Source organism: Grus americana, chromosome 21 (assembly GCF_028858705.1).
Source record: "Grus americana isolate bGruAme1 chromosome 21, bGruAme1.mat, whole genome shotgun sequence".
Taxonomy (NCBI): Eukaryota; Metazoa; Chordata; class Aves; order Gruiformes; family Gruidae; genus Grus; species Grus americana.
Genome location: NC_072872.1, coordinates 5800459 through 5827619, shown reverse-complemented (window position 1 = coordinate 5827619; position 27161 = coordinate 5800459). Strand labels below are relative to the sequence as shown.

At 58.0% G+C, this 27161-nt stretch overlaps 1 protein-coding gene across 7 annotated transcripts in view; it reads right to left on the bottom strand.

Annotated features, from left to right (window-relative positions):
* AGRN (agrin) overlaps window positions 1-27161 on the bottom strand; it is a 124694-nt gene that overhangs the window by 58038 nt on the left and 39495 nt on the right. For 2 of the 7 annotated variants that reach the window (XM_054849806.1, XM_054849807.1), the window contains exons 3-4: window positions 19182-19202; window positions 5280-5327 (exon numbers count right to left, since the gene is read on the bottom strand). The exons of 1 other annotated variant lie outside the window; for it this stretch is intronic. In XM_054849806.1, coding sequence (XP_054705781.1) covers window positions 5280-5327; window positions 19182-19202 — 69 coding nt within the window. Of the gene's footprint in view, window positions 1-5279; window positions 5328-7180; window positions 8742-19181; window positions 19203-27161 lie in introns of those variants that run through there. 4 more of the 7 variants (XM_054849808.1, XM_054849810.1, XM_054849813.1 and 1 more) reach the window with 3 other exon arrangements.

The window sequence follows — 27161 nt, the reverse complement described above, 5'->3', positions numbered from 1 at the left end:
AGTCATCTACAGGTGGGGGGTATTTCCCAGACACCCCCTGGCACAGATCAGATGATCTCTGACTTGTGGCACCGTTCGCACCCAACGAAGGCAGCGACAGCCACCCGCACTGGAACCAGTCCTCGCAACGCTGCGGGTGGCTGTCTCTCAATTCGTGGCAGCGGGGACGCTCTCTGCAGAGGAAAGGCAGGACCCGACGAGGCAAAGCCACAACAGAGTGCTGCAGAGAGGGCAGCCAGGTGAAAGACAATGCCCAGGACTGAGAGCATTGTAGGATTAATTCGCTAACCAATTTCCTACGCAGACCTGAAAAGCCACCTGCACCAGCATTTCCTCTGCCCAACCCCATGCCTGGACCATTTCTGCAAACCCTGTATTTATAGGGCTGCCAAGCACAAGAAAGCATTTTTCTCATATTTAATTTCTCGGATGTCCTCAAGTCATGCATCACTGCTGCTTTTATGCATTCACAAATAAGCATTTAGCGCTGCTCCCTTAGCCTGGTGCAACTGGTTGGGCCAGCATCGCTCTATCCACACTCGCCAAAAGGAAATGGGTGTCCAGCCCTCTCAGATGTTTCCAAACCCAGCAGAGACAGGACCCACAGCTGGTTGGAGCCATTAACACATCTGCAAAGGTGCACAGATGCCAGCAAAAGGGCTGGCTCCCCCCCACGCTGGTGAGCTACCATGACTCTCCCCATCCACGAAGGATGCTTGCTCGAGACAGGCTGAAGCAAGATGTAGCTCAGATCAGGATGCGCTCCTGCGCTTGATCCAAAAAGCTGCTGGGGCCACCAAGAAACCCAAACCTGCCAGACCAAAGAGCTGGTGACAGCAAAAGGGGCCAAGCAGGCTGCCCGAGCGTGCGCCGCACCAAGAGGAGTTCCTTCTCCCTAGCAGGGCTGGGAGAGCAGCACGGGGGGAGGCCCCCGCTGCCTTACCCCACATTGCTCCGCGCTCAGCCCCTCGCCTCTGCTCGCACCAGGGAACGGGGAGAGGTCTGTCCAGGAATGGGAGCAGAGCGTGTGCACAGGCACCGTCCGAGCCAAAACTGCCACCAGCAAGGCAGAGCCCTGCTCTCCTCCCCCGGCTTCCACGTGAGCAGGGCAGCTTTGTGTCCCACTTGTTGCTCTCAGCTCCGGAGCTGTCTGCTGTCGGCTGTGCCATCGCGCTCCACGCGGACCTGGCCAACAAGTACCCCAGCCGAGAGGGCTTTCCGCTACAGAGCACCCGGGGGGAAGGAGGGTGGCAGGAAAAGAGAGATGACAGGGAGCTGACCCCGAGAGCCCAGTGCCTCCTCCTTTTGTGATCTAACTCAGCAGCCAGCCCAGCTCCCACCAGCCCGGCTCCAGGGCTCCAAGAGGGTTTTATTGTTCTCCCTGCCCTTCGCAGAGCAAACACCACAACCAATCTCGCCTCCCGCACGCGACTCCACCAAGGGATGCTGCAAACAAACAGAAATCAAACCTCTCATCACAGATGCTGCAAGAACAAGGAGAGGGGAGGAGGTACCCTTCAAATCCTCCCCCACCATTTCTTTCACCCCAGGGGATGCAGAAAGGCTCAGCCCACCCTGCCTGCCCCCTGCACCGCACCTGCCAACCCCCCCCCTCCAGAGCACCCCTGCCCCGGGGGGCTGTAGCTGAGCCAACATCCACCCCCTCTCCAGCTCCCTGCGCAGACACCCCTCGGCTCCTGCTTACCGCTGACGAGAAAGGAGAAGAATTAGACAGCTTGGATGCCACGGGCCAGTCCCTCAGCTGGGGAAAAGGCAGCAGCCTTCACGGAGCGCTGCATTGAAGTCAGCCAGGTCTTCAGACTCTGCAGAGCTTAACAATCCCCTACCCAGCTGCGGGAATGCCAGCGGCGCGGGAGATTTGGGAGAAAGCGGCGAGTTAACAGCATTAATGGCCTTGTTTCGAAATGAAGCAGAGACCACTCTATAAATCAATGCGTGGCTGAAGAGTTTTCTAGGGTAGGAATTGGTATTGGAAGAAATGGAAGAGATAAACAGCACACGAGTGCTAATTAGAGACCCCTCCCTGCTGACTGGCAAAGTCTTTCACCTCCAGCATTGCCGGAGTGGTGGCGGCTGCAGCACCGTTTGTGTACGCAGGACAGGTCTTTGCAGAAAAGATGCCTGAGGTGCAGGAAGCCAATTCCTTCAGGCAAAAACTCAGGTATGACATTGCCAGGGCAGACAATGATTTCTTATTAGCTTCGCACCACCGTTTGGAATGGGAAAGGACCACAGCAAACCTTTCGGTGGCAGGGTTTCCAGATAGAAATACCAAGTTGCAGATCCTCGGCTGGTTCCGGTGGGCAGAGATCTGTCGGCTCATGGCACAGGCTGCCAACTGGTGGCAGCCCCCTGCTCACCACAGCTGTGCAGACTTGCAGAACGTGAGGATCTGGCCCAGAAGATAAAGAGGCAACAATCTCAAGGAGCCCAGCTGGAAAAGAAGCAATCGAGGGGCCCCGCTGTGCTCGACACTGTCACACTCCCATGCTGGGACACAGACCCTGCCCCAGAGCGCACACTGCCTGCCGAGACCCACCGAATCCTTTGTCATGGCACCAGGTACAACCTGGGGAAAGGAACACGGTGCAGCGAGGCAGAGACCCTCCCCTGCCTGTCCCTCTCAGATGCGGCTGGTTAGGGGAAGGGAGAAGGGTTCGGTGGCTCCCCAACCAGCCCTCCCCAACCAGACCTGTCGGTCAGACAGCCGGGCACGGCTCTCACTAGCACAACACCTTGTCCCACCAAAGCCACCCTGAGAGCGAGCCCAGGACAGGAGAGCCATGGCCCTCACCCAGCAAACCTCGGCCAAATCCCAGCAGTTTACAAGTACAAGCCTGGCCGCGTCCAAGTCAGCGGACTACACGCAGGACCAGAGCCACATCTCCGAGCCAGCCCAGGCGATGAACGCTGCCGGTCCCCTCCAGCACAGCAGAAGCAGCAGGGACAAGCCCCTTCGCCCTAGGGGGGACCTCTTCCCCATGCCCCGTGCACCCCTCTGCCCAGAAACGCTTCCTGCAGGTGACACAAGGCATTTGCACCGTATTAAACTTGCAAAACGAGGCGCCTCATTTGGCAACCCGCCAAGGGTGGTAGTTTTCCGTCTCCTGTGGGGACCAGAGATCTTTCGGAGTATGTCATCTGGATGGGCTGGGCTGCTAATATTTTGGAGCCCTAAGCTAGGAGTTACACCTACGTTCGTTTTTATTTTTGCTTTAGATGTCTTCTCTGGTCCAATTATAGATTAATCACATTTGATCTAGCATCCGTTTCTCCCCCGCCTCCTTCCCCACCCCCATCAGAGAAGGAAAGAAAGAAAGAAACAAACGTGTTATTAATTGGCTGCTGTTTTCTGCTGGGTTCTTATCTGTGCACGTGAAACTAGGGAGGATGGGGAAGGTGACTGAACAGCCTGCCAGCACAGAGCAGGGAATTTTAAGCCTGATTTTCAGAGAAAACAAAGCTCCTGTGATGACATTATCTGAGCATGTGCTTGCCTGCCTGCATCCAACTGCTTCTAAAGCCATTGATTGATAACAGCGTGGCCTCAAAAACCCAAGTTCCTACAGGTCTGTGAAACCAGAAGGCTTTAGTAAGCCCAGAGAAAAGGTGTGAGGTGGTGGTGAGTACACTGCTCATCAGACACCAGGGAATCCACAGGTGAGAGGCAATCCATAGGCGAGTGCCACAGGTCCAGGGAAAATGCAAGTCCATAGGAAACCCAGGTGCTGTCCCACCTGCTCTGTCAGGGAAGGACCAAGGAAGAGGACAAGGAAAGCACCATACTGCCTCATGACTGGCAAGGTGAAAATTTGAAGGTGGGGAGGGAATTGTTAGGAGAGCCCAGAAGCAGAAACCTGTAGGACCCAAGCAAGGACAGGAAAGGAAGGAGGGCTACGTTCCAGTCCCCCAGCATGTCCATGCCCACACCCTTTCTGGCCAGGGCAGTGGCGATACCTGATGTCCAGCTGAACATCAGCTTCCATTTTGCTTTCAATGCTGATAAAGCTGAAACCTTTTGCCAGCTGGAGCACAACCCCAACAGATTTTTTTGGTAGCATTTATACAGTGTTAGTAGCTGACCGATGCAAGGACTGGATGGGCTGGGATGATTCAACTTTGGCTGCGCAGCAGCAGCAGTAATTTAATGAACAGCCACCAGCATCTCAGCAACCTCTGCTAGCCCCAAAACCACCTCTCCCTGAGCTGCTCAGCCCACGTCCCACGTACTTGCACTGGAGAGATTCCTACCTGCTCTGTGCCCATTTAACCTCCTGCTGCCACGAGCCAGCACAACCCGCTCCAGCCCTTTCCCAGCAAGACCAAGACCTGCTAAGGCAGCGGAGAGTCCCATGGAGACACCGTGTCCACATCACTCCCCTGAACAGGCACCCTCTCTGCCCATGCCCGCTCTCAGGGCAGGGTGTGGGGTGGCAGGGAGGATGTCTGCTGCCCTGGCCATGGCGAGACGCAGCCTCGGGCTCCGGGCCCCACAAGCTGAAACTAGTCACCTCCCTCACTGGCCTCCCCTGGGTTGCTCTGATGTTACACCAAAAAAATGGAGGGACCAAGAGAGGCAGAACACTGTTTCTGGCTATTTCATCATGCTGACAGCCCATCACCTTCTCATGGTCCCTCCCTCACCTACAACTCTCCCACATACCATAGGCACACATGCCATTTGCCTTTTTTTTTTTGCCCCCCCCCCCCCCCCCCCCCGTGCTTGCTTGCAGCAAGCCTTTCTGCACACCCTTCCCTTTGCCAAAATCCAGGAAGACACTTGGGGGACAAACACAGAATAGCCACTGGATTCAACACTGCTGCTTTTAAGAATATGGTCCCTTTCTCCAGTCCCCTCTCTTCCACGGCCCCAGCAGATGAACCAGTAAAGCTCTGCAAACCGCTGGAGCACACCAAAGATCCCATCTCCCTTTCCAGCCCTTTCCCACCTCCACCACAGCCGCCCGGGAAACCCTCTGCAGAGAAAGGGCTGCTGTGCCTCCCAGGGAGCAGCGAGGTGCGGTCGCTCTGCCCTCCCTCCTCACCCCGGAGGGCCACGCTCCCGCATCCCCAGGGCGCGGGCATGATGCAGTACTGCTCCGGGCACAGAGAGCAGCCAGTCAGCTGCAAAATAGATCACTGGGTCAGGAGGCGCTGCTCCGCCGTCAGCTGCGGGAAGCACGAGAGGCTCAAGCCATTTGCTCTCAAGTGCATCCTGAGCACAAGAACCGTGCTCCAGCAAGCGAGAGTGTACTTACCATCTCGCGGCGTCGGCGGCGTCTGAGTAAAATAACTATTGGGCTTGTCTGCAAAGAAACAAAAAACACGGGGCTATCAGCAGTTCCTTTTTGTACGCTCTCTCCTCCTCCCCCCCCCCAGACCTCTGTCCACAGCTCCCCAGCAGCTTTTAGGTCAGTATTTCATTCCTTTAGTACATATGCCCTGCAGAAGCAGGCACCAACTCCCAGGGAACACCCGGGAGGTCCTGCAGCAAGACGGGAGGAACAGGCGCCAGGAGCCCCAGCTCTCCCACTGGTATCGATGGAGCATCTCTGGCTTGGGATCTGGCAGCAGCCCTCTTCTACCTGGCAGGCTGGGGCTTGCCTCAGCCCGTTTGAGTGCCACTTCACCAGGGCTGCGATGCGAATCGCGCTGCCTATCACCGCTCACACACGCATCTACCTGGGTGCTCGCTCGCCAAGTCATTTGAGTGGAGCGGGACAGGAATGGGGAACGCGGCAGCCTCCGAGGCAAGACGACGAAGGTGGGAGAAAGGGGCAGCCTAGGGCAGCGGAAGGTGAAAGCTCCCGTGGATGTGACCACAGGTCCCAGAGCAAGGCGGCACAGCCCCGCCACCAGCCAGCCCTCTCCATTTGGGTAACCCCTGATTAAGTAGGGAGGTGAGAAGAGTTCCACTCGGGCAGTTGGCTCCACAGACCCTGCCATCCTGAGTGGGAAACACCCTAAAGCCAGTGTCAAACTGGGCTCTGCTCTCTATTAAGTGATGTGCCCAGGGCAGCAAAGCCAGGCTGTGGCAGAGGGCACACCGCTCCTTACAGGCCAGGCTCTTTCCCTACCATCGCCTGGGCACTGCTCCCACCAGTGCTTTTTAAACGCATTCCTGTGCTTTACAGTTTTACGCAGCTTTTTTCTAACCACACACACACCAGGGGAAGCAGCGCATCCCAAAGCTAGGCTGGAGGATTTGCCTGCCCTCTAAAGGTTTTTCTCACAGCGAGTGTTTAGCGCTTTCTAACATCAAGGAGGTCAAAGACACCGCTGCATGATGGAGCTCTCCTCCGCAGGCTGCGCCTAGAGAAAGCCAGGCGTTGGGAGGGTGAGCACCTGTGCAAGAATGAGGCAACAGAGCACAGTGCCTAGAGCAGCAGGCAATACGTGGATGCACCCACACCCAAGTGTGCGATCTACTCAGCCACATCAGGCATCAGATCAACAGCCTAACCTCAGGGAAAACTCCTCCGTCTTGCCCTAACTCTCTGCTGATTCTTCAGAGCAAGAGAGCACATAAAGAGCAGGGATCCTGGACCAGCTTAGGAGACATGTCTCCCACCCATCGCATGTAGTGACAGCACCCCAAGGGTTCAGCACTTTGCCTGTAACAAGGGAGCAGCAGGAGCCCCTGGCCAGGGCAGGACTCACAGGAGCCCATCTTTTGCCCCTCACCTTCCACACAGCCCTGCCGAGATCCCTGCCTCGCAAACGGACTGACCACATCCCCCCAGGAGCATCGCCTACACAGAGACTTCAAGCAGCAAGTCAGGAGACACAGCGTTTCAGGGAGGGGGAACGGGACGCGGGACACAGAGGGTGCTGGCACAACTGAGAGCACGGGTGTACCATGCACAGCGGGGAGCTGGGGCTGGCCCACACACGCCCACCTTCGCAGCTCCGCTCCGCAGTTCTGGGCCAACGTCATCTCGGGGAAAAGTGGGGCAGAGCTGCGGAGCGGGCTGTTGCCTCCCCGGCTGCCCCCCAGACAGCGGCAGCTGAGCAATGACACCCGGGAGCAGAGCGCAGCCCAGCCGGTGGCTGGCAGCGTTGGGAGGGCTGCCCCCATGTCAGAGCCCCGGCACACCAGCTGACCTGACCCCCGCCTCTCCCTCCCCTCCCTCCTCCCACGCGCCCGGGGGACACCTACAGTTGTTGAGGAAGAGCAGCACAGCAAATCCCAGCGTCGAGGTGGCCAGGAGGATGAGGCAGATGTTGCAGGGGATCATGAAATACCGCACCACCAAGGAGACCTTGTGCTGGTACATCCGGTCCCGCTCCAAGGCCCCCGGCGCCATGGGGTACTGACAAGCCGTCATGCTCGGCCGTCACGCTGCGGGCCAAAGCTCAACCCGCTGCCAACCCATCCAAGGCAGAGTAGCCACGAGGCTCACATAGATCCCTCTTCCCCCCTCCCCGGTCGTCTTCGGCAGTCGCAAGACCTAAGTTTTCCCAGAGGTTCCCATCCTCCACTCGCAGGAGGGCAGCGTGGGCCAGGGGCACCTTCAGGAGCAAGAGCTTGTCCCCGCATCTGCCATCTCAGAGGCACAGCCTAGGGGTCAGGTCCGAGCCCGCTCCAGAGGAACACCCACAGTCCTGTGCTCAGCAATCCCTCTTCCAGCCCAGGAGATGTCAATCCACACCTGCCCGCAGAAAGCAAGCTAAACAACCCCAGGCAAAAGTGCTGAGAGCTCCAGTTCTGCGGCCAAGCGGGAAGAAGCCGCTACCAGCGTGGGAACAGCACCAGCAGCAACACGCGACGGCTCCCGAGAGCAGGGCTGGGACAGAGAAGGCGCGAGGGGTGCTGGCACGGGCCCTCTCCCCTCAGGCTCGCAGCCTCAGCAACATCCGTATCCTCTTGGCGGGGATGGGAGGGGAGGTCTCACCGCCCCAGCGGTGCGGCTGCCTCTCAGCTCTCTGCTCGGGCTCCGCACCAGCCTTCCTCCAGGGATGCCGAGCCTCCTCTGCTATCCACGCGTCTCCCCCAGCCGTGGCTGCTCCGGGGCAGGCACTCCCACGCTCGCCGGCTTCTGACCCTCCGGGGCAGGTCCCTGCGGCCAGGGAGCAGCCCAAGGGTGCCGCTCAGTTAGCCCACGCCCCGGGCGAGGGCAGGCGCTTCCCCTTCCACGCCGTGGCTCCTTTCACAGCTGCTGCACATCCATCCCCGCTCGGCTCCGGTTTCCTCCAGGGCAGCCGGTGCACGGTGCTCCCCCGCTGCCGCTCCTCCTCAGGTGAGCCGACCGCCAGCTCTCCGGCACCGTCCCTGCCCTCCGGTGAGCAAGAAGGGGTCGCAGCCCGGCTTCTCCCCCTCGGCGGGCTGCCGCCCCCCAGCCCTCGCCAGCGCAGAGCAAGGCTGCCCAGCACAGGCACCGTCACCGCCACGGCGGCGGCCGGGACAGGCCAGCTCCCCTCCTCACGCCGCTGTGACATGCCAGTCCTTCCCGGAGAGGTTCCAGCTCCCCACGGAGCCCGGCATGGAGAGGCGGCACGGACGCGGGCGATAGCGATGGGAGCGGCGGCAGCCGCCCCGGGTGGGTGGGTGGGCGGGCGGGCGTGCAGCGGGAGCTGTGAGACCTAATTCCGGCGCCCGAGGTTCGCCCCACGCGCGGCCAAAGGGCCACGCAGCATCAGACAACAGAGCAACAAGGAGAGAAGCCCCGGCAACCGCGTGAGCGCCCGCCCCACGCCCTGAAGTTTCCCCGCCCGCTCCTCTGCCCCGCGGGGGCCGGGCCGGCGTGTGTGTGTGTGTGTGTATGTGTGTGTCTGTGTCTGTGTGTATGTGTGTGTGTGTCCCCTTCTGCCGGCAGCGGGGCTCCACGCCCGCCCCCTCGGCTCCGGGCGCCGTGGGTCGACAAGCGGGGGGGGGAAGCGAGCGCACACACCGCCCACACACACACACCCCCCCCCACACACACACCCCCCCACACACACCCACCACCACCCCACCCACCACCGCTCCGGCGGCCAACAAAGGGGAGGCGAAGGCGGCCGGCTGGCGGCGGAGCGGGCGCGGCGCAGACAAAGGGCGGGAGGCGGCGGGGTCGCGCTGCCCCGGCTCCCCCGGGACCTGTGTGCAGGCAGGGCGGGGGGGTGGCACCGGGACGGCACCGCGGCTCCGGCCCCCCCTGCGCTGTGCGACCACCAGCACCTGCCTGCGGGGTGAAGCCCCTCTCTCCGCCACTTCGCCCACTCGAGATGCTAAGAGGCGGAGGAAGTCCTCACGCCTTCCCCAGCATCGCCCCCGCGAGGGGCTCCTGGAGGGGGGCGAGACCCCCCAGGGAGAGCAGCGGCAGCAGAGCCATGCAAGGAGCAGGAGCAGCCCCTAGTTACTATTTCTAGGACATTTATTCTAGAGGGAGGGAGGCACACTGCACCCCCCAGCATGCCCTGACGGAGTGGGGGCAGCCCCGCCACAAGTGCCCAGGGAGCAGGACCACGCTGCAGCCGCAGGGACCCAGCTGGAACCCGCTGTGTGCTCTGGGTTCATGCTGGCACTGCCAGCTGGCAGGAGAGCAGAGCGGTGGGGAAAAGAGGTGCTAGGACACACGCAGCATCGAGCTGTGCTGCTCCCTTCCTTGCCTACCCGGGTACTCCTGCCCTCGAGAAGCCAGAAGCCTCTGGTCACCACTTTCCTTGGGCAGGATGCTGCCAGCAAGGACACGAAAGCTGCCAAGAGCAGAGCTGGGCTGAAAGCCAAAGGAAGGTCAAGGCCAAAAGCCAGATTTGTTGAGTGAAGGTCCAGCAATGGGGCAAGAGCAAACAGCAGGGCAGGGCAGTACGGCTACAGCCCGAGCACTCCCAAAGGCTGGTGCCCCCAAGACAAGCTCAGGCTCCCAGGGCCTCCACACGATACCTGCTGTCCCCAGCACCTCTCCAGGCTGAAGCCTCGTCTCTGGTGAGACGCTCCCTGGCAAAAGACACAGCTCCCAGCAAGCTGTTTCCCTGCCCATGGTACCACGTATCTAGAGCGCTGTGACCTGCCGCCTCATTTCTGAGGCACTATGGTCCTCAGCAAACGGGCTGAGCTCTTCCTCACCATGGAGGAAGAAAACAGCTCTGGAAACTACAAACAAAGCCCTGCAAGAGGAAGACCCTTTGGTTACAGAGCCACCTGAACACAAATATGGGCTGACAGCTCTGCAGTTTCAGAGGCTGGTTTATCATCCAAGCCGTGGGACAGGAGGACTCTTGCAGCTTCCCCTGTCCCCCAGGCACCGCAGAGGGGCTGTCTGTACCCAGCTGAATCACGTGCAAGGCAAGGAAGGAGTCCTCAAACGCCCTTCTCATGCTTGTAGGGCAAGATGAGCACTGGGGAGATGTGGCAGTGGGTAACCCCGCTGTGGTCAACCTAGGAAGCTCATTGCAGAGAAGCTGCTTTAAGTTCCTCCCATCTCCCCCTGCACAGCACCGAGCCGGCAGCTGCTGCAGCCAGGAAGGGAAGCACAGCTTCCTCCCAGCCACTGCCAGCAGCCACCACACCGGCCCGGGCCCCAGCACCGCTCCACAGCTCTGCAGAGCTCTCTTCTCTACCAGGATGGCCGGGTGCCGTGGCTCCACGCGAGGCAGCTACAGCTGCTCTGCCAGCGACGCTGCCTGCGGGGGCTGCGCAGCCCCCTCTTCCCCGGGCAGGTGCCCAGCTGGGTGGACAGCAGCATTCCCACCACCCACTCCTCCAAAAGGCAACAACAACTCAAGACGGGACAATAACCGTCGCTGGTGGCACGTACTCCTCCCAGCCTGCTCTTGTGGTGCTGCCCATCCCTCCCCTTCCCCTCCCTCGCCTTGGGCTCCAGGTGAATTGCTCGAGGGACACAAACACTAAAGCTGAATCCACCCACTCTCCCCTCCAGTGGGGAGATGCAGAGGAGACTGGGTGGTCCTTTAGCAGGGCATCTCAGGCACCGCAAGTCAGCGGGTCGCATGGTCTCCTTGTGGGATTGGCACAAGCTGCCCTACAGCCGCACCACAAAGCCGTGCTGCTCCTCTCTGCTGGAGACGTGGGCTGGGGAGCATCCATCCCAGGCATCCCAGCAGTGCGGGTGCAACTTGCCAAGAGCGGTACAGGGAAGAAGTAAAACGGAGAAGGGAGGAAAGAAATCCAAGTCACATCCCAGACATTGCTCCTCTTTAAACCTGCATCACTCCCTCCCCGGGGACATGCAGAACATGATCCCAACTTGCTGCGAGGCACAGGCTGCATCCTAACCACCCTGCCAGGAGCAGAGCCCACACGAACAAGGTGCCTGATGGCCTCACGTCCAAGCAGTAACGCAGATCGGCATGCACTCCAGGAGCCATTCTCCTCCTGACACACACAGGGGCTGTGAAGAGCCCCTGAGAGCCCAAGCACTACGAGGGCTCAGCAGGAAACACTCTGCCAAGCCGTTCCCTGGTAGGAACCCATCTCAGGAGCCCTCTGACAGGGAGAGTGCTGATGAGCCGGGTGGAAAAGGGCTCCTCAGGCAGCACCAGAGGCCACGAGGCTGCCTGCTGGGACATGGCACACCACCCCTCCCTTCACCAGGGATGAAGGCTGGCTGAGCAAGTCACAGTGCCCTGGCAATTGGACAGAGCCCCCCACCCCTCCAATGCAGTATTTCTCCCTCAAAGGGTAAGCTCAAGTCTCTGCCACTGCTGCCCCATTTCCAGTACCCTCCCCAGCTACCGCCATCCCCTGGGAATTTCTGGAGCATCACACAAGAAGCCAAGACCTTCCCAAAAAGCAAGCAGAGTGCCTGGCCCTCTCCTTTGCTTGGTCATCATGCAACCAGCTTGGCCTGCATCCTGCATCCTTCTGCTCTGCCCTGGGACACAGGTCCCAAACTGCTGCCCGATGCCCTCACCGGGGCACTGCCACGCTGACACTGGCCCAGCAACGCTCCTCTCCCCTCCTGGCCTGCTCCAACCCCCCCTGCCCCAGGAAGGGCTTCAGAGCCATGCTCCCGTGGCAATCCCAGCACATGGAGGCTAAGGCCAAAGGCTTGGCTTCGAATAAAGAAAGAAGAAAAAAAAAAATCCCCAAAGGGAAGCAAGGATATTTGCATCTTCCTGTGTGCATGTTTACACATGCAAATCAGCCACCACACAGTTCTCCCTTTCTTCCGAGGTCTGCAAGGACTCTGTCCCCTCCAGCCATTTGGGGGCCACTTTTAGGGGCAGCACTGCCTCAGATCTGAACAGCCTTTGTGTCCTAGAGGAGGGCAGCATGAGCAGGTCGGCTCGTCACCCTCTTGGGAAAGACAAAACACTTGCACCTTTGCCCCTTGTGAGTCTTTCAGATGAGGCTTTACAATCAGAAGAGGCATTTGCACTGGGGAGACATCACACTTGCCTGGTGCCTCCATGTGGGTGATCCTTTTTGTCCATTATCCCCCCCCCTCCCCAGAACTGGCTGCATGTAGACACCCCTGAACAGCTACGGCATTTCACAAACGCTCGCATCCTTTTGCACCAGCTACCGCACGCAGGGACAGCCAGTCTCCCACCTGCTCCCTCTGCTGACCGTGCCCACCACACTCAGCCCTTCCCTTTACACTTCTGAGACCAGCACATGGAGAACCATGCAGGAAAATACAGCAAGACCTGACAAGGCAAAAGAGCACATAAAAGCCTCCTTTTGCTCCATTATCTTAGCTCAGAAATGAGCTGCTCGGAAGAGCTGGCCAGCAAGCCCAGGAGCACTGAGTACGCACCACCAGCTCCAGGCCAGTCTGGAGTGGAAAGAGGTGGCTGTGCACGAGCCAAACGCATCTGAGATATGGGGACAGCTTGGACCCCCTGGTACCTCTACATCTGGCTCAGTCCACACTGGGACAGCCCAGCCTGGCCAGCCCCGGGCAGAGGGGACTCGCCGAGGCTCCGTAGCGCTCCATCCACCTCTCATCATCCCTGCTTCTGAGCGACGCCACGCGCCTGCACTGACGGCATCTCTCCCTTTCCTCCTCCTCGGGACTGGAAACAGCCTGGCTAAGGCTGCAGGTGTTCAGAGGAGGGCCAGCCCCAGCAGGGTGCAAGAGGTAGAAATTCATGTCTGCCAGGAAAGAAGAGGGAGGGATGAGGGACAGCGGGCCAATTTAGCATCCTCAGACACAGCTGCTATTCCTCTACTACAGGCAAGAAAACATTATCTTCGAGTTCATCCGTATTCCCCCCTGCCCAGTTTTCTAAATGAAAGCGTTCAATGCATTAAGACCTCTGTGTGGTCACCAGCCAGTTTAAAGCCTGGTGCCGTTAATGGGTTTATTTCTGGGCTTTCACAGCAAGGATGTCACAGCTGCTGCCAAAATGCAGCAGACAGGCAGAAGGGGCTGGGCTGGGTGCAGATGGCTGTGTTGAGCGTGGCAGGACGGCAGTTTTATCCTCTTGCTTCCGAAGCACGGAGCTGGCAGGAGACACATACTCCATCTCAGGGCCCGGGCAGGACTGGACACATGGGCGCTGGGAGCGGCGTGACCCGTGCGCGCTGCCTTACATCTCTGTGGGCATCTTGTGGGATCCCGCACCCTCGAGCCACCAGTTGCTTGGGAAGAGATAACACCAGCAGGAGACACCAGTTTCATTTCCTTCACCTCCCCATTTCTGCCTACCAGATGCCAGATACCAGCCTGCGACACTGAAAATCAGTGCTACATTGGGATCTGACTGACAGCTGTCAATCTCTCCCTCCTCACTGAGCTAGAGACCTTGCAGAAGCCCCCAGCTCCTGCTGTTGCCAGGCTGATTCCCCACCTGGCTCCCTTCTTGCTAATCCTGTTTGGCAGGGAGCTAATTGGGATTTATCTGACAGCACCCAATGCCTAGAGAGCCATTTTGTGCTTCCTCCAGGGAGAGGGGGAGAGGAGGAGGAGGGAGCCTGCAGAAGGCGTTTGCACATTCTCCCTTCCCCATCCCCTCCTGCAGTTTTACAGGCTAATTACCAGCATTACAGAGAAAGGAGCAGGAGGGGGAGAAAGTGGGGATTTTAATTATTTCATTTAACACTTGGCAGGACCCAGCTTGACTCCTGCTGAGCAGCGCTTGGAAATAAAGAGCTTTTAAACCCTATCAATGGGAGACGGGGGGGGGGGGAGAGGGTGCGGGAGATGGGGGCTAGGGTGGCCAGCCTCACGGCCAGGCTGGCATGCGTGCTGGGAGTGGAAAGGGGTGTTAATTCACACCATTCCTAATAAACAGCCGTGCCCGGCGATGCTGGACAAGGGGGTGCCTGACTGCCTCCTCTGAAGAGGGGGGTTTCCCCACTTAATGATTTTACCCCGAAACAGCCCCCTCCTACCATGCAACACCGGACCACACAGCTGTCTTCCAGATGTGCTTAGGGATGCCCAAGCACGGAGCGTTGGAGCGGGCCACACGTGTGCACCCTGGGGAATACAGGTTACCCTCTCCCAGCCCTTCTCCGAGCTGGTGGTCTGCACGCCACGGCCTGCGCACATGCTGCATTGCAACTGCAAGACAGCCCCTCCGTTAACAGATGTTCTCCCACACGCACCACACAAAGCCCACACCTCTTCCACCTAGCCACCCATATGCAACGGTGAATGGGTTTAATGGTGTCTCTGCCTCCCCCCGCTTAAAAAAGAAAAAATAAACCAAGGTTTGCACACTGAACACTGTGTCCGGATCTAAAAGTACAGGATTGCTGCCCAAAAGCTGACACAGCAAAGCCAAAGCAACGCAGGGAAGGGAAGCGATGCATCTCCGCACCAAGCCACACAGCTCCCCGCTGTTCCGGCAAAGGAGCCCAAGCCCTCTCTGCCCAGCCCTGTCATCCTTCTGCCTTTGCAAAGATAAACCACTGCCCCGTGTGACTGCTCGCACAAACTGCTGGGCTCCCGCTGACACCCGCATTCCCGGCCCCGACTCCTTGCTCCCTGCAGGGAGGGACCTGCAGGCTCCACGTGATGCAGCCGGGCTTGCACCCACAGCCCAAGAGGACTTTCCAGACCAAGGCACCGTGCTGGGGATTTCACGCCTTCAGCGGTCGCTTCCTCCCTCCCTCCTCTGTGCTTCCCAGGAGAACCACGTTGCCCACCAGCAGGACTTGCATTCAGGAGTCACACCGAGAACAGCACCCAGCCCGGAGAGAGGCGAGCCAGGGTGATGCTGGGACAAAAGCCCCTCCAAGCTTGTCCCGCTGCATCCTCCCAATACCCCGAGGGTGCCCAGGGCTGGGTGCGTGCAGCACAACGGCCCCAGCCCTGCGGCCGCACAGAGCGGAGGTGCTCCGGAGCTGCAGCCCAGGCTGGCTGCCTGCAGCCCTGGCTCCTCTGGCAGGCTCACACTGCCACCTGCCGCTCTGCCAACCCATAATTCCGGCTGAGAGCCAAGCCACGAGCCCACAGCATCTCCACTGACGCGGCACGGAGGGGATGATGTCAGAGCAACACGAGGGTGATGAGGAAGAGAAGCCTCTCCCTTGCTGGGGGATAAACAGACCTTTCAAACACTTCAGGGGCTACAGTCTGCCCTGAACTTAGCGTAGCCAGAACTTACTCCTACGGCCACTGTTTCCCTGAGACAGCATCAACGCCCCCCACCAGAGGAAGAGCCTTGCCCGACTGCTGGAGCGGCTGCGGGTGAATCCTCCAAGCCTTCAGCCTCTCTATGCGCTGACTGAGTTGGCTGAGCTGTAAGGCGTCACTTCTGCCAACCCTCTTCCAAACACACACCAGTTGCTCTGCAAGCTGATGTAAACTGGTTCATCTGCAAGGGGGCGTGAGGATCAGCTGGTGTTGCAGAGTTCCTCAAGGATATGATAACATGGGGGGGGTGCAAATAGGAGAAAAACAGGAGAAAACAAATGATGAAACAGACCGACAGCACATTTCTGGAGCAAACACCCAGCAGGCTAAAATTAGCCTGTATTCCTGGCACTCTGGCTACCTTCCCATCGAGAAAGCAGCTGCCACCGGCGTGCTTCCAGACAATGAATGACATCCTTCGGCACCAGGGGTAGGGGTATGCCTCGTACCCGGTCTGCCCGAAAGAGCGGCATTGGCTGGAGTTAGGGTACTGCTTATAACTTCATATGGGCCTCAGAGTCCTAAAACCACATCGGTACAGCCCAACTGGTGAGAAAACACATCATGCCAGTGAGAACCAGGCATGCAGAGAGCATGCAAGCAGAGGCACCTCCCTAGAACAGCTCAATTCCTACCCACCCAGCCCTTAAGGAGTTGAGTAGCGGCAACGGGGCGATGCAGGAACGGCCGGCACGTACCCTGCACAAAGGCGAGACATCCTGACAGCAGAAGCATCCGCTTGCCGCGCCGGCTGTACAAAGTGCTGCAGGCAGAGGGAGCGCTGGGAGCAACGTTCAGCAAACGGCCTGCCAACCTTCAGCCGGAGCTGCTCTGAAGGACAGAAGGTGATCGCCACGCCACAGGACAGCTCGCTGCCACCTCCTCCCAGCCAGGGCTCCGCAGGAGAGCAGCGGGCTGCCCCCGGTTCAGCTGGACGCCTCACCCTGCTCCTGACCCTGGGCCAGGAGCCGAGTTACGCCAGCCAAGTGCTCTTGCTGCAACTCTCCCACGAGCGAGTCCGGCCACAGCAGAGCCCGCGCCAGCCAGAAATTACACCTGTGCCCTCGAGCGATGCAGCTCTGTGCCGGTCAGCACCAGTGCCGGCCACGGAGGCAGGGCACCGGGCTACCGCAGAGCGCTCCAAGACAGGCGCTCGGGTCCTGGCTGTGTCCAGCACCCACCACAGACAAGAGCGTCAGCCCCGGGCCCTGATCCAAGCCGTCTGGTGCAGCAGAGCTTTGTTAACCACTTCCCATAAAGCAGAGAAGCCACACGAGCCGCGGAGCGGTGCAAGACAGGCCTCCTGGGAACGCACAGAGCCAGACTTACCAGCAGGGCAAGAGGCGGCAGCGCCGTCCCCTCCCGCAGCGGAGAGGGGGACACGCAGCCCATCACCCCGCTCCACGGCAGCGGTGCTCGGACAAACCTGGTGCAAGCCACTTCCTTGGGGACAGCAAAGCCCCCCGAGGTTTGCAAGAGCCTACGGGAAGGAGGGGAAGGGAAGGGACATCCTCTCCTCTGACCAACTACAGTCCTGCTCGGAGATCGCTCACGGGGACTGCACAGGGGCTTGCACGTTGGATGGGGACACAGCAAGGGGGAGTAGGCAGCCCTGGGGATCCAGACCCTTTTTCTCCTGCCCACCTGCTGTCTGGGAAGAGACAAAAGCAGGCGGCATCCAGCTCCGTCAGGCTGTTAGCCGCACACAGCTGAAAAGTAAAACGTTTATGCCGGTGTTGCAAGCAGAGAACAGCACCAGCCGGTGGGGCTGCTGGCAGCCAGAAGAGCAGAACGCTCTCGACTTGGTTTATGCATCTCAGGGCTGAGAGGCACAGGAAGCATTAGCCGGCAGGGGATGCTGTCAGCTCAGATAGCTTCTCTCCTTGCTTCTCCTGGACCCAGAAAGGCCCAGGGTCCAGGATAGGAGTAGGCGGCTTTCAATAAAACTTTTATGTCCCTCTGTTCTCTCTCCCAGCACCTTTGCAGCAAGGGCACGTTTCCAAGCAAACCCTTAGCCTACCCCTCCAGATCTGCACAGTATGGTCTATTTATTATACATAAAGAAGGGCACAAAACAGGGAGGAAATACAGCAGCAACAGCTTTAAACAGCTCACCAGCCACAGCTGGTCCCGTCCTGGTGTAACTCCCGTTTCAGTGGGGTTTGACACAGCCAGCCGCAATGCCCTGACCAAGGCTAGCCGAGCTGCTGCAGCTCCATCCCGCCCCACGTCACACCAAAAAGGCAGCTGCCTATCCAACTCCGTACGTGGGTCAGCACTGAACCTAAAGGTTTCAAAACGAGCACAGCGTGGGCAGAGGAGCAGCCCTGAAGTCGAAGCTGGTGCAGAGAAGCGTCTGAATACCTCTATGGACAGGCCTGGGCGTAGAAGCAGGGGACGGCTGCCCGTCCATGGCAAACACGGACCTGGGACCTCTCGCCACGACAGGGCAGCTGGAGAGGGGCAGCGGCACGGGGAGGCACTGCGACTGCCCTGTCCCCAGCCCGAGCCAGCCGCGCAGCCGGCGGATGCACACGAAGGTCCCACGCACGCAGGGGGAGGGCGCGAGATGAACCGCCAGCCCCAAGCACATGCCAAACGCCTTCCTTACATACGCTCTGTATCCACAGACACCAAACAAAGGAGCTGGCCGCGAGGCTCCCGGGATGCCGGGATTCCCAGCACCAGGGATCACAGGGAAGTGGGCACCCAGCCAGCCTGCAGCCGCGTACACCGCACACCCTTCCCTCGCCCGCTAAGGGCTGCTTTCATCAGCCAGGGCACGCACGTGGTTTGTTTTAATGACCGGGATCCACTGTTTCAAACAACTGCCCATGCGGATGACAGCTGGGAAAGATACGAGCCACTGCCGACAGCGCGGGGCGAGGCGAGGGGACCAGAGCAGCAGGGACAGGAACATCTTAGGGGCTTTGACCCTTCAGTTGCTTTTGCTAGAAAGATGCCCAGAAGAATTGTCTGTGGAAGTTTGCTCCACACCTGGAGCTTCACAGCTCAGCCAGGACGGGGAGCATGCATAGGCTCTGCCCTTGACCTGCCGGCAGCAATGCTCTGCCCTCGTTCATTAATTACATCACGTGCAGCACACATCACAAACCCCCCCCCCGCCAGGTCAACAGGCAAACCCGCCTGTTTTACCTCCAGTTTGAGCTGGGACGGTGCTCTCCCCCACCCTCCCCGGGGAAGTGGTGAGGGTGAGAGGCTGAGGATGGAGTTGGATATGAGACAAGCACTAGGTGAGAAGTGTCCTTAGATCACAGTTTCACACCCACAGCACTCCAGAGGCTTGGTGCCGCAGCAGCTGTCGCTTGCTTTGGTCAAGGACAGTAGCAATCCAATTGAGCCCAGGCAATAATGTCAGGCTGGGCAACGTGGAGGCAAGAGGGGAAAGCAGTTCTTCAAACTGTGATCTAAAAGCAATAGCTCCCTTTGAGGTGAGTGCACACGCTGCAGCCATGAGGCCATGGGGATGGGTGTGCCTGTACCCACCTCCTGAAGGTTTCTATTGCTCCAGCACATCCTGGGTGGATGGAAGAATGACACGGACTAGCCAGTGAGTCTGATGGTGGATGGAAAAAATGATATTTTTTTGCATGACACACCACCACTTACCAGCAAGAAGCTTCCTATGTTCTTTAGAAAGCAGGGGAGGGGGAGGAGAAAAAAGGAGAGAACAAAACAGTTAGAAACAAGAAAATAGACAGCTAACCCAAAGCTTTCCTACCCTCCCCCAAACCCCCTCCTCCAACACTCCACTACCAACACCACCCAGGGCAGCCACCATCCACCTCTTCCAGCCCTTTCCAGGCAGCATCAGGCACTAGCTCCCAGATCACCCCAGAAAATCGTGGCCGGGTCGCTGGCCTTCTAAGCCCATTGATTTAAACACATTTTCCTGGCACAATGGGCTCCCAAATCTGCAGATAGCCAGGAGACAGCAGGATCCCGATGTTACTGATGATGCTGCACACTGCAACAGCCTAAATCACGCACAGCAAAACAAGGGAGAAAGAGAGAGCCTCAGATCCAGAACACTAAATACGTGCAAATGACAACAACAAAAACCCCACGAGGAACATCTCGGCACCGACTGCTGACTGTCAGCCACACAACACAAGCACGCTGGATTAGATACCACAGTTGACTTGATCCACGGAGAAGCCCGCACTCTTTCCTTACAAGGACTGCTAAAGGAGGTCCTGGAGAATGTAGCAAGTGCAGCCAAAGACTCAGAAGCCAACACGCATTATCTGTTAAACTTTGTGGGTTGCCTTGTCAACAGATGATTTTCTGAAACCAAACTCACAATTTGGAAGTGTTCAGCACCTAAGCCTGGAGCTATCTGCAGCCATGCCAGCTTCCCAGTACAGGGTACCAAGGATCAGATGTCTCCCATTCAACTCAAAGGGGCACATCCTTCACCATCACAGCTTGGCATCTCCTAACCAAACGCATCACCTGGGCCAGAACTACTTTTGAAGTCTAGGAAACCAGAGCACAAGATGAAACAAGGTCCCCAACACACATGATGAAAGAGAAGGTTAACAGTTAAACAGCTGAGCATTTTAACAGTTGTTACTGAGCACAACTTATTTATCTGCAAGGAATCTACGGCAGTGTAGAAGTCCTGTAACCATTATAGCATTCGCTCTAGATGCCCATGGAAATCGGAGCTGTCCTCAGAGTCAGGTCTGTGTCCCACCAGGACATGGGTATCTCCTAGTGTGCAATGCAACTCTTAACCCCTCTTTTTCTATTCCACCCAGACCGCCCTGCCTCCTCACAGGACCACACGCTAACTACGAGATAGTTCAAAGCAGGGGGGAGTCTGGAGTACACGGTGCTTCTCGTACGCTTTGCTCAGGCTGGACTCTCAAGGGCTGCTGAAAGGGGACAGACACGGAGCCCCAGGGGAAGCATGGCCAGACGGGTGGGATGCAGGGGACGGAGGCGGGCGACTTCCCAGGGAAAGGGAGCATGCTGGGCCACAGAGCAGAGGAAATGGAGGAGGAGGAAGGCGAGGATGCAGCTGGAACAGAGAGCCTCACCCGCTGCCCCGGTACCCGGGGCTGACGGGCGCTGAGGCCTCCCCCGTGCTCTGCTTGCCACGTTAGCAGCAGCTCCCACAATGGGCTGTGGGATTTGGGTAATGTGACACTGTGAAGAGTCCTGACAGCTCACTGAGACTATTAGGGGAAAAACAAAGTGAGCATTGAGGGCTGGAGACGGCCCCATGCCAAGGAAGTGACGTGCAGCCTTCTCCATTGGCAACCGGGAGCCCTCTCAGCTATAAGCTGTTAGGAGATGTAGGGAAGAAAGGAAGAGGGGAAAAACAGCTTAAAAATATCCCAGAGCAGCACAGTTATTTTGGGATTTTCATTTATAAAAAGAGGAAGAAAAACAGAAATGAAAGCCAAGACCCCATGGCCAGCTCTGGTGCAGATGAAATATCGGTGTCTGGCTGTAGGACTGCAGCACTCCCTCCCTTCCTTCGCTCTGGTGTCTCTAAAATTACGTGGATTGCGCCATCCCCATCACGTCCCTTTGTCACCTGGCAGAAGAGATGGCTCTTCTGGGCCCCTGGACAGCACCATCTGGGATTGCCAGCGGGAACAGGACCCACCTCCTCTCACTCTGCTGCTCCTGGGGAGCAGCAGGAGAACCCCTTCTTGCCAAGGCAGCACCTCTGCAGAACCCCCTCGCCAAGGCGAGAGGAGGGCGCAAGAGCAGCAGCAGCAGCACATTTGGGACAGCAGAAGACTTCATTTTGTCAGTGTGCAGGGAAGGGTCAGAGGCTTTTCCTGGGGCGCTCAGATACAGAAGCCCTGGGGACAAGGTGTGCTTGGCTGGGGTTTCTACAAAGCTGTCTGCCCACCACCTTGCAGGGGATGCGACTGGATCGCTATCCCTCGCCAAGGGAAAGGACGTGAATGCTGCAGACAGGCAGTCATTAGGTGGTGTGCGTTCTAGGAGACGTCCCTGTTGAGCAGGGGAAGTCTCAGGTCCCCCGCCTTTGCTGCGTGGGTGCGGGGCAGCTCACCCAGCTCAGCCTGGTCACCTCGGGCACCGTCGCAGAGAGGCGGCAGCAGCAGCAGCCGCCGCCGCACAGAACTCAGTCACAGATCATTTACCGCGCACGCAGCACTTCTCACCCTGCTGCTTCACAGCGGGCAGGTCCCTCAGCCACTGGCACAAGCGGCACAGCCCTGGCACCCCAGGGAGCCCCCCCCCCCCCCCCGGCAGGGCACCACGTCACTCCACCGCATCCCTGCGAGGCGGTCCAGACCACATCGCCTAACGGGCACAGGACAAGTGACATGCCCGAGGCCACTGAGTGAGAAACTGTGGCAGAGGCATGTTGCACGCACAGAACAGGGCAAGCTGAAAGCAAAGACCTCATTTCCCACGTGCAAAAGCATGGCATCCCCAAAGCAGCACCACCTTTTCTTTAAGTTACCCTGCAGGTAGGTCCAACAGGGATGTAGAGATCCTTAGGTCCAGCTGGGGCTTTTTGCCGGGTAACAAAGCGTCACCGCCTGCCCACTCGATTGCATGTGAAAGCTTTCTTATGCAGATACCAAAACCTGATGTTCATTGGGACCACAACAGCAGCTGCTTTTCAGAGTCCGGGGAAAAACCAGAAGGACCGAGACTGCAACAAAGAGAAGATGAAGTTGCCTGGCCAAGATCCCCGCAGAGCTGCCAGCTTCAGCGCCGCAGCCCTCAGGCGATGGGAACTGCACCAGGACAAGAGACACGAGTGCTGCTCCAAGCCCAAATCCTACCTGGCTGCCTGGGCTGCAGAACAACAGGGAGGAACACACAGGATGAGGGCTGCGAAAAGGGTCAGTGTCCCCTGTGAGCGCCGCTGGCTCTAGTTTTGAGGCAGGGAACAGGATCCGGAAGGGTTAAGGGACTTGAGACACACCGACTGGGGCTGGCGCTGCCACAGCAAGACTGAACACTTGACCCCGTGGAGCCAGAAGTCGCCTGTGACTCAGAGAGGCTTCCCTCCGAGCCAAAGGCAGCCCCGACCGCTCTTCTGCTCAGCAACAGCCACCCGCCCACACAGCACCGCTCCAGCACCAACGCCACCGGATGGAGTCCCAGACAGCCCAGCACCTTCCCACACGCGCTGACCTGCACCGCTTCCACCCCGCAGCTCCTGCTCCTTCCTCCTAAGGCTCAAGAGATCGCGCCAGTCTGGTGGGGTGCACACGTTCTCCCTCTCATTTTTAGAACAAAAGTGCAATTGAGAGGAGTAACACCAGAGCCTGACCTGCCTTTCAACTCCAGCAAATTTCACTGGGCTTTGACTTTCCCCTTCATCGTGCTGTGGCTCAATGAAGCAGCTGTTAACATCAAGAAGGGGAAAATAAGTTTATTTTACTATATATTAAATTAAAAAAAAAAAAAAAAGGTGAGCAGGAGGCTCTGTTCCACGGTCAGGCACTTGACTGTGGAAAGTTTTCCTGGACAGAAACACGCTCCGCAGGGGAATACACCCGAGCTTTGCAGAGAAGCAAAGCAGAGCAGGAAGCTGATGCTCATGCTGTACCCAGGGAGCGCAGGCCAGGCGTGCAGCCACGGCTGGAATAAAGCAGACCTACCTCTCTGCAGCACCCAGTACCTGCTTTTTGACTTACTCCTGCTAGGGGCTAAACCACCACGTCAGGAAAAGTGGTACTTCTGAGAAGCCATCTTCTCAGTCAGACAAACAGTGCACCCAAGGGAGGAAGCTGGACCACCTGCAGAGCCAGAAGAGCTGGGCTCTGAGGGGCCAGGAAGGATCCCTGATGGATCCCAGGAACCCCACAGCACCGTGCTTTCTTTGTCCTCACACTAACATCCTCGATAAGCCTGCCAGCAAGATCCAGGTTGGACTGTCTCATTCCCAAGGAAACAAGCCAAGGGTTCCCACGCCACCTTCCCGCTGCTCAGCGCACAAAAGCAACACAGACTTCCTGAAATCCCTCTCTCCATGACCCTCCCTACTGTTTCTCTGCATCCTGCTCCAAGGCTACACTCTGTACCGAGATAACAAGGCGCTTGGCTGCCAAAACCAGCAGCCAGAGGGGCCCAGGACCCACACAATCTGCATTGAGACAAAGACCTGATCTGAATGGTCAGAAACTAGAGCTGAAGCCCCGTGGCTCTGGCTTACCTAATCCACGTAAAGGCAGCGTGGGATCTCTGGAAGGGCTCGGGGACTGGGAACCAAGGTCCCACCGAAAGCCAGGGGCACACAGCACCTGCCTGCCCACCGCAGCGTGCGGGCAGGCTGACATCTCAGCCCCGCAGGAACGGGCAGCTCTGCTGCACCTTCTGCATCCAGTGGCTGAGACGAGGGGCTGGAAAGAGTCAGAATAGCCACAGACAGTTTCCATCAATTTAATATTAAATCCCTACACAAAGAAATGGGACCCAAGCAATCGCGCACTAAAAAAGAAAATTTCTTCATTTTTCTTTGCCGTTGGCACTTAATTCAGAAATTTTCTTAAGTCTGGGGCATCCAGCCGTCCCTGCTCTTGTAAATTACACACTAATTAAACACACTGCACTCGCTCTCGAAAACATATCAATCAATTGGCATGCGATCAGCATCCAATAATTGCTGCTGCTGAAATCCAGCCTCCCTGGAGAGGTGCAATTTTGTGTGTTAATTGTTCAGGTTTGGCAAGTGAGACTAACGAGCAGCCCAACTGCCACCTTGGGAGGAGGGTGCTGCTGGAGGGAGAAGAGGAGGCAGGGATTTTCCCACCTTCCTCCATTCCCAAGCTCTGAAGAACAGTCCCCAAAACACAGCCAGAATTGAAACCAGATGTGTAGGAAGTGTCTCATTAGCAGTAATTGCTTTGCAAGGATTTGAGGTTTCCCCTCTGTGCCACCACCAAACACACTTTTAAGAAGCTGCCGCGGGTTGGGTACCAGGACGCGCTGGTGGGGGGAGGAAGAAAAAACCCACAGGGCAGAGTCTCTACTACACTAACATTTTTATTGAAGCCAGGGAAAGTTTACTCAGACTGGGTCGGCGGCAGGCATCAGCCTGCCGAGTGGCAGAGGATCACCACTCCGGCAGATTAAGCTGAAAAAACTCTGTTTCAAACCCTCTTTCTTGAGCGCGGCTCATCATGGCCAAATGATTCGTGAAATAGCCTCATGATTAGCTCCCTTGCACCCTCCCTGCTTTCATAAAGGGGAAAACAGGCACGAGACACTGCAGGAACTTGTCTCCTTCCCCACAACTCAAGGCTGATTAAAGGGTCTGGCAGGGACTCTAGGCTTCCTTACCCAGCCATCCCTGCTTGTAATTTTACCTGTGGAGTGATTTTCCTTGGATTACAGGGCTGAACCCAGAACAAATCAAAGCCAAAGACACAAATAAGAACAGGTCAATCAGGTCCTTGCGCAGAACTGCAGAGCTGTTTCTGTTCCCTGGAACAGGGGACCCAAAACAAGGCAGGATAGCCATGAGCCTCAGGGACTGGATGAGACCCGAGACCCCCTCTGCGTTCCCGTGGCATCGAGAGCCGTTATTTTCTCAATGCTGCCTAAATTCCCCACATCAGGTGACAACTTACCACCTATTCATTTTACTAAACCTTCCCTTTGTTCTTGTGCTGAATTTCAACTTGTTCAAATAAAAGCGCAGGCAGAATCTCTGATTTATAGCAGACTATCTTCCTAATTCTGCCTTCCTGTACCCCACACGGCACTAGCTTTGATCGCACCTCAAACGCGGAGGGAAGCAGACAGTGGTTAGGCAGCCAGCGTGCCCCGCTGGGCTATACTGCTGTCCAGAGCCGGTCCCATCCCCTGCCGGGGGGCGCTGAGCTGGCGCACAGCCCCCGCTGCAGGGACCCGTGGTTTATTATCCCAAGGCAGAGCACGAGGTGCTGCTTGCCGGGGTTTTCTAAGCTCACACAAGAATCACACCACCCCCTCCTCCACATCTCTCAGCGAGGGGAATGAGATATGGGGATACAAAGCTGAATGGGAGACGATGGTACCCGCTGCCCACAACACGATGCTCACCAGCAGTGAGGCACTGTGTCACCTCGCTAGGGAGAGATGGGCGAGCCCGTGCCCTAAGCAATTTCCTGCGTGAAGGACCCCAGATGCAGCTGGGGTACACTCCCAGGAGGAGACCCTTACTGTAGGACCCCCTTTTCCCCCCCATTTCCTTCTCCAGCCCACGCGAGACAAAGGACCCAGTCTTTGCTAGACATAAACTAACTGTAACAGCCACCCCCAGGGACAGGGTGGAAGAGCGATTCGAATGTCAAAGGAGGAGTAGGCACCCGCATTATTTTTGGTGAGACGAGCATAATTGAGAGCCTGCAAGTCTCCTGTATTCCTTGGGCTCCTTTCTCAAGTCCCTTTAGCATGCCGTATCCCCTCTCTCCCCCCTGAAACACCAGCAGAGCTCAGATCGCAGTCTCCAGGGCTAAGACAATAGCTGCTTATGTTCTAAACCAGCGCTGCTTTCTGGGAAGAGAGCCAGGCCTGGCAGCTCTCAGCAGCAGGGAATAAAAGACGTGTTTGTGCTACGGAGCCCCTCTGCACCAGTGGGGCACCCTCAAAGGGAGGCAAGGCATCAGCCTGCTGGGGATCCGAAACAGAAACGCAGACAGATGCCCTGGGTTTAGCGAGAGGAGAGCGAGAAAGACCACAGGACCAAGATAGAAGCAAACGCCTTGTTCAAGGAAGCGAGCTGTGCAACCAGCAGCAAGCAAGGCCCTCGGGCACCGGCAGATGCACAGCATCCCCCCTCCAAGAGCTGAGAGAGCCAAGGCTGCAGCGCGTCAGGCTGCTGAAACGAGGTGGGAATTGAGGATGCTCTGAACATCAGGGCCACTCGAAGCAGGAGGCAGGGTCACGGCCGGGCAGAGCGTTCACCGGGAGCAAGCTGCTCTTGGTGTGAACAACAGGGATCTCTGCTGCAGCGGAGCTCCCTCCACCCCACAGCGGGGAGCGGGCTTAGGAGGCAGGCAGCCCGCCCTGTGTTCTGCCAGCCGTTTCTTCATGCTCCCTGCTGCCAAGCCTGAGCCCACAGTCCCGGGGATTTCCTTCTCCGCAGCGTGGCACTCCGAATGCCCGTACTGCGGGCTGGATAATAAGGTGCCCTTTGCTTGCTCTAGAAGTCCCTGGAGAGGGTCCCACCCCCCAGGGCTCATGGATGTCTTAGTGGTACCCAAGCCCTGGCAGTGGCAGAGCAGACCCACCCGAGAGCCTGAACACGGCTCTGACACTTTCACACCTTGTGCATGGCTGGCGGGGAGGCAGTGAAGTCACACATTTGTCCTCTTTGCCAGCACAGCCACTTCCAGAGGCTCAGCCTCAGCTGCGGGGAGCACAGCGGGCTGGCAAGCCCACTGCAAGAGGCACCCCCGCTTGGCTGCTGCCCTTTGTGGAAGGGTCCCGCAGGGACAGAGCCACAGGCAGGCATCGCGCTCAGTCCAAGCGTGGCCTGGCTCATACCTGCCCATCCCAGGTCAGAAAGCAGGAATGCGTTTCCCAGGCAAGGACGGCATCCCCCGCCTCCAGCCCGCAGCCGGGGACACGCAGTCCAGCACGCCGAGACCAGCCGTC